Genomic DNA, 13,218 nt, shown 5'->3' on the forward strand with positions numbered 1-13,218 from the left:
CCGAAATGATTGACAGGGGAAGCCACAACTCACTGGTGTGATCAAGTGCGATGCCGCCTGTTTTCCTCCTGTCATTTAACCGTGACCATCATCCTTCTTTAGCCTTCATGGGATTGATTTTTCTGTGCGTCAAAAGTATTTTACCCGCCATTGAGACGACTGCTCACCTTGTGAAAACAGCTGTATAACATCTTGCGTGGCTCTGGAGGAGCTCTGTCAAGTGAGTGTCAAGAAAGTGTTTTTTTCACCTGGCAGGGAAGGTCTAATGGATCGAGCTTGCATCATGGGAATTGTAGGATTCAGCTTATATATATATGTTGGTCGCTACAGCTTCAATTCTGACCTTTTTTTCTTTCGTTTTTTTAAATCTGTGTATTGCCCAACCTGAAACATTGGGCCACGCTTTACCGAGATAGTTTGACCTTTTTGGATACACATGGAAATGTACTCATTTACTTTCTTGCTGAGAGTTAGATGACAAGATTGATACCCAGTGCTTCATTTGTAAACCAGGAAGTCCCTGTTCTGGTAGGTCAGGGAGAGAGAAAAAGTCAGAGAACACATAAAAGAATCTATGTTGCCTGCAGCACTAGATGGTGGCTGATAAAACTGTCATCACAAACAAAGCGTTATTCATATACATTTATTAATCATAACATTCACAATCAGCAGGGGGAGGCGCAGAGAAACAGCTGTTTACAGTTTGCAACTCTCTGTCAGTTCTGTCTGTGCGGTGCTACAGTGGGAAATGGAATTAGGCCTGAAAATTTTATTTACAACCAAGAAATGCAAGCATGTTCGGTCCCCACAATGTGACTGCGTTTACAGATTTATTTCCCCACACACACACTAAGGTCTGACACTTAAAAAATCATCATCCCTGCCACTCAGCTGCTGCTCTATTGGGCAACTGATGCGGGCCATCAAGGTCTAGTTTGTGCGTGTTTCAGCTGTGTAAAATGGTTTTCTTCTGTCTTTGCTCTTAACTTGGATATGACTGATGGTCTCCACTGTTGTTGACAGCATCATACGAGGTTAACAGGCTGGAGAGGAGTTGTAAAAAATGGAGGCAGGGACTTTTAAATGTGAATTGTTAGAAAGCAGAGGGCAGGGATATCCAGCAGGAGCTGTATATTTATGCTGGAAGAGTTTTCATAAAGATTGAGAAGGGGGTGGGGGGTGGGGGGTGGATTGGGTTGAAACCTTCACACAGTTGTTGTCTGTAAAGCTTTAATATCCATAATTGACAAGAAATGTATGAGGGATTTTATGTGCTCCCTTATTATTCAGTTTATAGGCTGCTTCAGTTGAGGAAGACTCATAATTTAACAAGTGTCTTGAAGGGTAGAATTTTTTCATTTTGAGTTCATTTGGGGTTGTACTGTCAGTGATAAAACAGAAGGGGAAAAAAATGATGAGGAATGCCTTGAGGCAAAACTGACCGTGGTGCATTTTGTAGGAGCAGATACCATAACTCTCCAAATCAGGAAGACTTCAGAAGAAATACTAACAGACCTGCAGAAGCTTCTGTCTCTGCTGTGGCCTTGGACACCTGCATATCACCAAACTGGCTCTTAACCCAGAGCTGCACTCATTTAATACTGTACCATTAACCAAATCCATTGATTCATTCATTCCTCCTTTGTCCCACCTCTTTCTCTTCTCTTTTTCTTGCCCCACTTTACTTGACTCATCCATGGGAGAGCGTGGAGGACCTTCGGGGCCAAGAAACAATTAACTTGATAATTGGCTCGCTCCTCTCTCTTCTTTCTTCCCACATGCCCCCTCTCCCAGTCTTTATCTTTTACTAGTTAAGCACATCCACCAGGTGGACCATCTCTGCAGTGATGTAAAAAACATATGACATGTATTGGACCCAGGTGTGACAACAGCCTTCGTCTTCTCAGGCCAGGTTTATCATCACTACCACGGCCTCTCCATCGACAGTCATTGTCATCCATACAGCAACGCTGATCGCTGAAAACAGCCACACTGATCAGAGTGCCAAAAAAATGAACTGCTCCTAGAAACCTTGGCGTCAGTGTTGCCTGGAAATGATGTTGGCAGAATGGATATGTTTTGTCAAGGTAAAATAACGCCTCTTCCCAAACAGGAAATGTCTACCATGAACACAGTTTCAGGCCAAACAAAAACAATTCAGTTACATAGGCCTTCATCATGGAAGACATTTTGGCTCTGGTGCAAATAATAAAATGAATGATGGCTAGTTAACCTGTGTTTTTCCTGCTATGACATCTGCAAATGGTATTAAGTGACCAATAACTGCAATCCATGCAAATCTCAGGAGACAGCCAACAAAACCCACCTACAAAGCTATCATCTAACTAAGAATCTGCCTGTTTTTACTTGATTGAGTGCAACACTTCAAAGCTTCTCCTCTCCTCTCCTCTCCTCTCCTCTCCTCTCCTCTCCTCTCCTCTCCTCTCCATCGTCTCCTCACCAAGCGATTGGCTCATTTCAGTGGGATTACACTTTGGTCGGTCCCCCTCACTGGTTAGCTCAACATGTTCCAGCTGTTGTCAGGCCTTGTCAAAGGCACAACAACCTGTAATAGGCTTAACACAGCGTCTGCTTCCTGAACAGCACAGATTGCTAATAAAGGTGCAATGTGTTCGCAGTGATTTTAGCACCACTGGCCAATTTGAGCTTATCTCTGATTCGTGAGTGAGCCGACGTGCGTGTTAATGTGTGTTTATTTGTTTATGGTTGTGTTTTGGCTTTTGCTGAAGGATGATGATTAATCTAGTGCATGTGTGTGTTTGAGAACAAGCATGAGCACAGAGGGGAGAGAGTGTGTGTGTGTGTGTGTGTGTGTGTGTGTGTGTGTGTGTGTGTGTGTGTGTGTGTGTGTGTGTGTGTGTGTGTGTGCGCACGCTCCTGGAAGTGGGGGAAGACACAGAAAGTGTAAAGGAGAGAAGACACTTGCCACCAAGAGGCATCCAGCGAGCCATCGCGGTGGCCATCCGAGCTCTGTCCAGAAAGCGAGGTGTAGATTGAGTGCCATAACAAGAGCCAGACTGCAGGGAGTGGTGGGGGGAGGAGGAGATGGAGGGCAAACAGCCATCAGCCTGAGCAGCCCAGTCAGTCTGTCGCAGTGGATTTCAAAGGCCAGCTCTCTCCCCAGACAAGTGGCGGGTTCCTTGAATCTTTTTTTCTGTGTTGCAGGCATGCATTGTGAAGGGAATAGATTGAAAATAAAACACAACTCCATCACTGCTTCCGGCTCTCAATTTTACTTCATCCACTCTCTCTCAATCAATGTGTACTCTCCTCGTATTCACCAGGGCCCGCTGTCTAAATGTTACCACAAGGAGCCTTGATGCTGGCTGCATACACAACTCTGAATCGGCCTCACCTCTTCCCCCTCCCTCTCTCTCCTCCTCGTTGCTCTTTTCCAAGCATCTCACTTAAAGCTTTGGCTATTGCTTTTTACATTGGTTCCTTAAGTTTGTGAATTACCTGTCAGCCATCTCTCCCTGGTCATTTAGAAAGAGAAAGAGGGCAGGCATGCAGGGTGGTTTGTTACACCCTAGTGGACCTCTCAATTGCCAAGGGGCTCATTGATGGGGAACAAATAGCTCTAGCTTCTTAAAGATCTTATGTCTCTGTGTGTAAGGATGGTAGCAGGCAAGATGAGGCTGCCGCTGCCGTGTGAGAAGTTTAGTCAGCAGCGTTGACTTTAACTGACAGATGAATGACCCCATTGAACTCAAGGGAGCCCTCTTTATCAAATTGCTATTGATATACAGTTAGGGTAATGAAATATGCTGCAGTTACATCATTAAAGTGTTTCTGACTGATTCACAAACTCAACAGTCCCTCCCTTGTTCTTGTACTTCAGACTAGTTGGTATTGACAGCCATGACAGAGCGTAGAGGATTAGTTGGGTTTGTACACGAGGAAATAGATAATCTCCTTTAGATCTGACCTATCGGCTGCACTCCGCTAACTCTATGGGGCTTTATAATGCCAAGCATATGTTTTAGCAATTGCTGGATTCAGCGTGGCTCACATTTCCTCTCCTGGCTTGGAGATGTGGAAGTAATTCAATGAAGAGTGCATGCAGGAGGCAGATGTAGCTGTTGGAGGAGACCAGCTTTTTGCATCTGCTGAACTCCTGCTGCATGGAGGCTCAAAACATCAGGACGTGATTGAGGATTTGTATAGCGTGAGGGGTGTTTAGGAGACGTCAGCGGGGACAGCGCTGTATGTTTCTGTTGACAGTGCAAAGAAGCAAACTACACTTAGCTGCTGCAACTTCCGATTAATCAATTAAATGTTTGTAAAATCTAAGAAAAGTCCACAGTGATGTATTTAAATGTCTTGTCTTGTCAGTCCAAAACCCAAAGATGTTCAGTTTAATGTGATATACAGCAGAGAAAAGCAGGGAGTATCTGTATTTGAGAGGCTGAACAGCATTTTCTGCCATTTTTACTTCAAAAATGACTTTACAGATTCATCAATTATTAAAATTGTTGGCGATTATTTTTCTGTCGATCAACTAATTGTTGCAGTTCTAGTTTAAACTGATCAATGTTTACAGCGCCTGAAAGTATTGTTGTACTTCCTTATTTATTGTTTTTCATCCTTTTATAGGCATGCTGGAGAATGATGTATTACACACATTAAGTCCAAGAGGGAAGCTTTTTCTCAATTCAGAGTTTATTCTCCATAATGTTTTGGGGTGGTGTGTGTTCTCCTAGATAACGAGATAAATATTCTTACAATGCACATAACCTCAGTGAAGCGCTGCAAGTAAAATCTACTGCCTAACCTTCCATGAGGGTGGAAGACTGGATGGAAAGTTCTGTAGATACCACACATCATGTTCACACCTCGCTCTGATGTATACACCGTTTCCAGCTGTGTTTAAGTCAAATCACATTATCATAATACCGGTAGATGAGGCGACAACGTGTGCACATCCAGTCTTAACCTGTAAAGACATTTTCTGCAGTGGGATTGGTGAGGATTTTGTTCTCAGTAATCACCTGTGCTGTTGGCCTTGTCATGAATAAGCGTAGTGTGTGAAGAGCAGATTGCTTCTGACATCAGATCAGTCTCTGCCCTCCCCGTTTCTTTCTGTTGTTCTCTCTCTCCCTCACACATACTCGCACGTGTATGCTTGTGTGTGTGCAGTTCGGGCCTCAGGTTGCTGATTTGGGTGCAGTAATTTGCCATTAGACAAGGGACAGGTGCAGCTGCCTCTGTTTGCAGCGCTAACAAGGCATTTCATCATGGTTAGCTCCAGCCTGGTGCTCTGATCAGCTCTTGTTCTTGTCACAATATCAAACACTCGTGCGCACACACACATGCACACAGACGTGTTAAGTACAGAGACACACTCTGGTGGTTGTTCCACATATAGCGCTGTTTAGAACGGAGGGTTTGGGTTCAAAAGCCCACATGTAGGGAGCGATTGGCTCTGGGTATGCTGTTTTGTAGCCCATCACATCGCTCTGCCAGTCTTAACCATCTCTCACATCACATCACGGCCTTTAAAAAGGTATCAGGTTCGCTCAGAGAAGTCTTTATGAATTAGCCTCTCTGATGAAAAGCTGAAGGAAACTAGGTGCCTCTACGGTGACTTATTGTTTCTAAAATGTGCTTTGAAGTTATTTTCAGAATAAGGGACATTGATGCATGCCGACCTTTAAAGATACTCTGTTTTCCAAAGACGTTACAGATTGTGGATTAAAATATAGAAGAGATGCGTATTATCTCAGGGAACAGTAGATAATGAGTAAGAAAAAGATGCGTTTTACTCTGACATTCCAGGGCAGCTGTTTCCTCACATTTAACCTAATTGAGGGTGATTTATCAGTAGCAAAATAACAGTAGGAGAATGTCATCAGGTAATGATATATCAATAAGAATGAATCTCAGTAGCTTTGTATAAAGGTCAAGGAGAGGTAATGGAGCCAATGTATTGAGGAGCATTTAAAATAAACTCCTCCTTGTCCAGCTGTACCGTCAGTAATATCCTCTAAATGGTAAATGTAGAGGTGCCTCAATGCGCTGAAAAGTCCAGCAACTGAAGTAAAACTCTTGTTCCATTATGTGTGTGAACGGCAGGATATCACACTGTGGTAAATATCCTGTTTATGGATCCTGAACATTAGACAGGGTTATATGCCTCCCTTGAGTTTGCATCTCCAGCTTCTTCCTCCATCAGCCCTTTACTCCACTAACTCTCTTTCTCTCTGTCACACACACAGACACACACACCTTCCTTGGCTTTCTCCCAAGGCGGTCAAACAGATTACTACGGGCGTTAACCCCATCGATCTCCTCCAAATGGCCTCCAAATGCCAGGAATTAGATTTCAGACTGGGGCAGAGGGAAATGAAGTACTGTAGTATTTCTTGCTGCTTGACTCGGGAGTTAAGTGCTGCTGTGCCATCCTCATTGTACTTGTTTTTCCACAGAACTTCTTTGTGTTTTTCAGGGACAGTTATATTTGTCTTTGCCTTTATAACCTGTTTAGAGCATATTTCTCAGGGAAATTGGAATGTAAGATACAGCCTTTACGTAAACCCTCTCCATGACCGCTTGGGAACCCTTGAATACATGACATAAACGTCTCAGTGCTCTTGAATAAGGATATTCCAGAGTGAAAGAAATAAGTAGAGAAGAAGTGGGTTATGCACTGAAATGAATGACAAAAGGAGATGTAAAGATTTGTGCTGTGCTTCAATAAGAAGTGCTTTCGATTTGATATTAAATGTATTTTTTTTCATAATTGATGGATTGTAGGCGAATCTGCAGGGCACAGTGCAGCTGCTGAGCATCATAGAGAGCCACTGAATCAATCTCACAGCCATGAATTGTTCCTTTGTGGGGTTATAATGGGGGACAGGTTTATAACACTGGTTGACTTGGCTTTATTATAGTGCACGCTTAATGTCAGGCTAATACCTCTTCACTCCTGCCTCCCTCTATTCAACGGCTTGTTTCTCTCCCTTTCTCCGAGCATCACCTTCACTACCTCCATGGCTCTTTACTCTTTGTGTCCCATTATATTCCGCCATCTCCATCCCTCTTTGTCTATGTTGCATTAAGCTTTACAGGGTCTCTATAGCTGAATAAGTATTGATTAATATCTGAGTGGTTGTACTACCTAATGAGAGGCTAAATATAACCATTGCTGCACCCTGCCCTGCTGTGGCCTCCCCCCTCATCGAGCACACAAAGTGTGGACAGTTATATCGTTGGCTTGACAGCACACAGGTCAAAGCTGTGTGAGCAGTCATAGCAGACTGTGTGCATGCGTGCCTGGCAAAGCTGGAGAGGATGAATGAAGCACGGAGGGCACAAACGCAGAACGAGAGGAAAAAGGCTGAGGTAGCTTCTGTTTTTAGCTTTACCCGAAGCTGCTGTGCTCTCTCTGTGAAAAAGCTGGAGCTTCTTATTTTGGTGGTTTTTAATTACTCACTGCAATTCAGTTGAGCAATTCCATCTGAGAAAATTAGAAATATGGTCAAAGCTGACATGATTAGCTGATGAGTTGATTAGACGACCGCAAGAAAAATAATTGGCAATTACTTTGATAATCGATAAATCAAGTCATTTATCAAAAATGCCGCATGTTGTTTACTTCTCACAGATTTACGGCTTTACTTTGAAATACGTCATGCTGAACTGAGGATATGTGGGTGTTGGTCTGTTGGTGGGAAAAAACACAAAAAATGAAGATGTTTCATCGGGCTTCAATTTTTCTTATTTTCTGACTTTGTGTAGACCAAGTGATTAATCAACCCATCAGGAAGATAATGAGCAGATTATTGATGAAAATAGCCGTTATTTGCAGCTCTATATATGACCTTTGGGTCTGTCTGATGAGACTTAAAGAGGTTCATCACATCCGAAAGCTTGGAAACACCTGGTCATACAGTGCGGTCACAGACCCCCCAAAGTTGCTTGCATGTGCGCACACACACACACACACACATGCACACACATGTAGACCTGTTGGCTTTAAAATGCTGTGAAACTGTTCTATTCGCAGCAGAGGGAGAGAGGAACATAACCATTCTTTACCACCTACACTACATTGTCACTCTGTAATAAATCAGCTTAAACCTGCAATATCACCAAGCTCTATTGTACTCACATTGACAAGTTTAGTTGCCCACATTTCTTCTCTGTTGCATGGTAACCAATTGAGATTCCCAGTCCTACCAGCCCACCTTGTTATGGCCAGCTGGAGAGAAATGAATGATAAGAGTATGCAAATGGAATATCGTCTTTAATAGCCTCCTGTTTTATTCAGCTGTGTGGCCAGGATAAGGAATCCCCACTGTGTCTAATCACATCTTCTCCCTCTCATTTCACCTGAGGCATATCCGCAATCTAGTCTATTTTTGACTGGCATCACAGCAATACATTGTTCTCTGCCTGCATGAATGTACATGCACAGGGGAAAACTGTATTTTTAACAGTACAGTAATTTGTCTCCTACTTCAAAAACATAAGCAGAAGCCTGATCACTTAAATCTTGTGCGATGCAGGAAGATGGCTGTAGTAGTCGTGTTACATTTAGGCCTCTGACCCCATCACCCTCCTCTCAAAACAGCTGAACTGACAAAGAAGATGTAAACATGTCAACGCTGCAGGCATGACACCTGTCATGCTCTTAATAAAGTTCCCAACAGATCACAACACACAGTCCTCGCATGTCCGATTAAGAGTCTCATTCCTCCACATTCGATTTTCAGTTTTTCAATCTGCGCTGTGGAGGGCCGGCTGTGCAGCCGTTCAGTGGGAAATCTCATTCAGTTGCCGGCTGATGGCTAACAAGGTCAAATAACTCCCCAGATGAGATAGACTGTATCAGAACATGCACATTCACTCTCTCACACGCACACACACACACCACCTGCCATTCAGTCAGTCAGTCCATCTATCTGTCAGCTGCACACAGGAACACGTCCTGAATTGAGTGGCAATAATAGAAGACTGAGGGGGGAAGTGTTTACTGCTGATAGGAATATCATTACAAACTGTGGAAATCACAGCAAAAGCAGTTAGCCAGCTCATGTAGCAATCAATAGGAACCTACACAGTTTTTTTGTCCTTCTCCTCTCTCGTTCCTCTCTCTCTCCCTCCCTCTTCGCGCTCTCTTTTCCTCCGGTTGCCATAGTGACGTGAAATGGCTGCATTCTGCGGCGTTGGATCAGAGCGGGGGCCTGCTCCTGCAGCCTGTGAGATACATTGTTTTACATGACGCTTTCAAAGCACACAGACACAGGGCTGCAATTACTGCGTGCTGGCACGTGCAGCGGCGCTCAGAGAGTGCAAAAAGTCAAATGTTGTTTAAATATCACATCATCTGTCATTAATAGTGTCCATTACGATTAACTTATTGAGCATGGTGCTTTAGTGAATCCACCACAGTGTGTGGAAGTATAATGACGCTGTGAGCAATGCAGCTTTTCTTGTCCAATTGGTAATCATTGATTCACTTTATTTAGGGTATGAAGTAATTCCCTTCTTCGTTGACCATCATAAACTTTATAGGACTTATTCTCCTGATATAAAGGAACAGAAAATGTATAATGCATCTATAACCTACATTTCTGGCAGAGGAGTATAAAGGCTTTATATTTAGAGTCGTGTGACAGTTACATGTAGCACAGGCTGAAATATTTCTCAAGCTTTTACCTGCCTCTCTTGTCTCGCCCCATATCCCCTCTCGTTCTTGCTCATCATATATTGAATATTTTTTTGCCTTTTATCTCATTTACTCCTCCTTCCTCCCTGTTTTTCCAACAAAAACTAATTAAAATGTCCCTTCTCTGTCTTTTCTTTGTGTCTCTCTGGCTACCTCTTTCCCCTCCTTCCCCCCACTCTCTCCTCCACCTCTCTCTGTGTCTGCAGTGTGACAACGCCAAGGGGCTGAGGGCCTTCTTTGATGCCATATGCTACGGTCCCAAACACCTGATGATCTTTGGCGGCGTCTGCCCCTCCGTGACCTCCATCATCGCAGAGTCCCTGGAGGGCTGGAATCTGGTGCAGGTAGGGTTTGTACTGTATTTGTCACCATGCATGTGAGTGGTGTACAGCCTGTGTGTACAGTGAACCGTGGAGGCTGTTGCGCCAAGTCCATCAGTGGATAGAAAAGGATTAAACACACATTTTTTGTGTCCTTTCACTACCAGAAAACCTGATTTTCCTCCTAAATTGAGTTTCCAAAAATTCTTGTCCCTCAGAATTGCGGCATGCAGATAGGTCCTGAGTTTTCACAGGGGGTCCCAACTCATGGCTTAATCCTTCATTAACCTTGCCAGGGTGAATGTCTAATTGGCGTTGCTCTAATCCGTCGAATCCTCCTTCATTTTTTACAATCTGAGACAAAATGGCTTAAACTTGTACAGTGCAGCGCTTAAATCAGTTGTTAAAAAATTGGAGCTCAACATCCAATAAGCGCTTGGATGTTTATGTGAAAGAAAACATATTATCAAATTATAGAAGAGACTGAGGGCTTTTCCTCAGAGTGAAATGCTGTTTCATGTGGCGCACGACCTATCTAAAAATATGTTTTTGGGGTGTTTTGTCATTGGTGTGAGCTAATAAAACTGTTACTACTCAGTCCAGTCAATGTTAATTACCTCCAAGAAACATTCATAGATTTTACCATTCAATTACACTTTAGCTCGCTAAATGGCATTTGCCGTCATTAACTTAATAGAGCTTTATGATTGCTCACTGTATGCATTAAGCACCACACATTCTTGCATCTGGTGAACTTTTGACCCCCTGAGTCATTGCTCACAGTTTCTTTGACTGTATTATTGTACTGCAGCACCAAAGAGGGGAAATGCCTCCTTCCAAAGAATATATTCCATTTGCTGTGAACCCTACAAAGGTTATCGGGCACAGATAAGAAAGGAGTGAAGCTTGTGCTTGGAAGAGATAGCATAATTGAAGAGGCTGCATTTTGAATTGAATGTCACATTACGTAGCATATTTCTTCCGCTCGCAATTACTGTGAATCTGCTGCTTTTCATGTTCCTTTTTGCTCGCTGTCTTGTCAGGGTCACTCAAGAGTGAAAAGATCAGCAGGATGAGGCAATGAAAGGATGAGCAATTTTTTTGTTTCTGTGTTCACTTCCTTTTGGCGGTAATGATCTCAGTCTAGAAAGAGGGGTTCAAGCCATAGTTGAAATTTAAGTGCTCTTAAGTATTTTCTGTGTGGTGTGTGTGTCTGTATGTGTGTATTCTCTCCTCTATTTATGGGCTTGTTTGGCTGTGATTACCTGTGAGAAGTGCAGTAGCAATCTTCTGGTCTGCAGAACGCTGCCTGGTACAATGTGTTCCCCAGAGCACTTTACCAAGCACCCTTTTCGCTATTAATACACAGACCAACACCAACAAACGCATGCCAGTTTGACCCCAAATAATACCCACTGTGACAGTCTGAGTACCAGACAGCGAGTGATTGAAGGGAAAATGTAAGGTGAATGACTAAGAAAACACCTAGAATGTACCTGTGTTTGAAGGTGATGCCTTAAGAAAGCACACTTGTTTTCAATGCCAAGGGTGGCTGTTGTTGGTGTTGCCTCAAACAACCAAACTTCTTTTTTAAGCCAGCAGGCATGTCGGTGTAAGGGCACTCTAAAGATAGTTTCCAATCAATTAGCTGTCCAGCACCGTGCTGAAATAGAGAGCGATAGCTAATGTTGCGCTATCATATTAGACATAATTAACTGCCATTACTTGTGAGTGCTAATACTGGCACGTGTGTTGTAGTATTTCTGGTGAGGTACAGTACAACGTCAGAATCTTAGGTTACTGTTTTCTGAGATGCAAGATGTCTTTGCAGACCTGAGCTTACATCCTCATCAGAGTATGACTCACCAAGGAACTATAATGTGCACTGCAGAAGGACACGTCAGCGGATGCAAACAACACACCAGATAGCTGTTGGTCGTTCGGTGGAGCGTGGATGGACTGTAAGGTGGCACCTTTCTCTTCAGCTGGTCCTCGCACTTGCCAGCTAGAGTGTTGGCCTGAGCCTCCCTGCTCCATCTCTGAGCCCATGTGTTCCTGTTTGATGTGTGTGTTTGTTTATACCTTCTGTGTGATTCCGCTCATACAATCACGCATTTGTGTATGAAAATATTTGTATTCAGTGTATGCTTAAGTTTTTTTATGCAAGGCAGACAACTGCCTGCTTGACAACAGCTGTGGTGGGAGATAGTTAGCCGTTGCTCCGAGCTAGAATAATGCTTCTGTGTGAAGGAGGGAGTGAAAAGAGGGATTGAAAGAAAGGGCGTTTCCTGAACTAAAAAGGAAGAGAGAGAGGGAAGGAGAGATGATTGGGAGTTTTGAATCCATGTACCCCGCAATGTTTAGCGTACCACATTAGTGGAAATCTGTTTTTAAAGCTGTGAATTCAGACGGCCTGTATATTTATTACCCAGCCCTGGCAACCCGTCTGCGAGACTTGAGTTGGTGTTGAAGGGAATAGAGAATTTTTCATGGTGATTTCATGGGCCAGGCTCAGCAAACTCATCATTTCCACATCAAAACAGGGAGCTTGCAGATGCTATCTGCAATAGAGATAGCTGAGGGAACGAGCACTCCTGGAAAATGCTTAATCATACGGCCATAAAAATAGCTTTCAATCAGTGTTGATGCCTAATGAAGTCAGCTTTGAAAGGCTCAACAAAAGTAAGCTCCCACTGCATAGGAGTTCAGTACGGTCGATGCGCACCTGAACGCACGGTCATACTTAACGCACAGGTTTTCAAAGGATAGCATCAGTGGCAACATTTAATGTCTTAAAACAGTTTTATGATCACATTTAAAGATCATCAAAATTACATAAGCCTATTTAGAAGTTTTTATTTCCATGAAAGAAAGTCCCTTCATGCCTTACATTAGCTTAATTATACCTTTAAACCATTGCATTCATGTTATACGTGTTGTATGCGGAACTAAATAGGAGACGCTTCTTTCTCCACCCACCCCTCCACCACCTGCAGCTTCGACTTCCTCACACACACAAACCTCATTAGCAGCTTAGCTATCTGACAACCTGCTTTGAGTAGCCTTTGCTGTACTGTAACTTCCTTCATGAATCTTCATGTGACTTGGCAGGCTACCGTTGGCTAACATTATCTAGCACACTGCAGAGTTGCTGGACACAGCAGAGAAAACACAACATGTTGGCTCGTACTCGCGGTGTCCCCG

General features: G+C 43.4%; 1 protein-coding gene across 1 annotated transcript in view; it reads left to right on the plus strand.

Annotated features, from left to right (window-relative positions):
* Positions 1 to 13,218, plus strand: part of gabbr2 (gamma-aminobutyric acid (GABA) B receptor, 2) — a 163,065-nt gene that overhangs the window by 39,386 nt on the left and 110,461 nt on the right. The window contains exon 2 of the mRNA XM_070985260.1: positions 9,901 to 10,038. Coding sequence (XP_070841361.1) covers positions 9,901 to 10,038 — 138 coding nt within the window. The remainder of the gene's footprint in view (positions 1 to 9,900; positions 10,039 to 13,218) is intronic.

This window comes from Chaetodon trifascialis, chromosome 17, assembly GCF_039877785.1.
Source record: "Chaetodon trifascialis isolate fChaTrf1 chromosome 17, fChaTrf1.hap1, whole genome shotgun sequence".
In the NCBI taxonomy this organism is placed as follows: Eukaryota; Metazoa; Chordata; class Actinopteri; order Chaetodontiformes; family Chaetodontidae; genus Chaetodon; species Chaetodon trifascialis.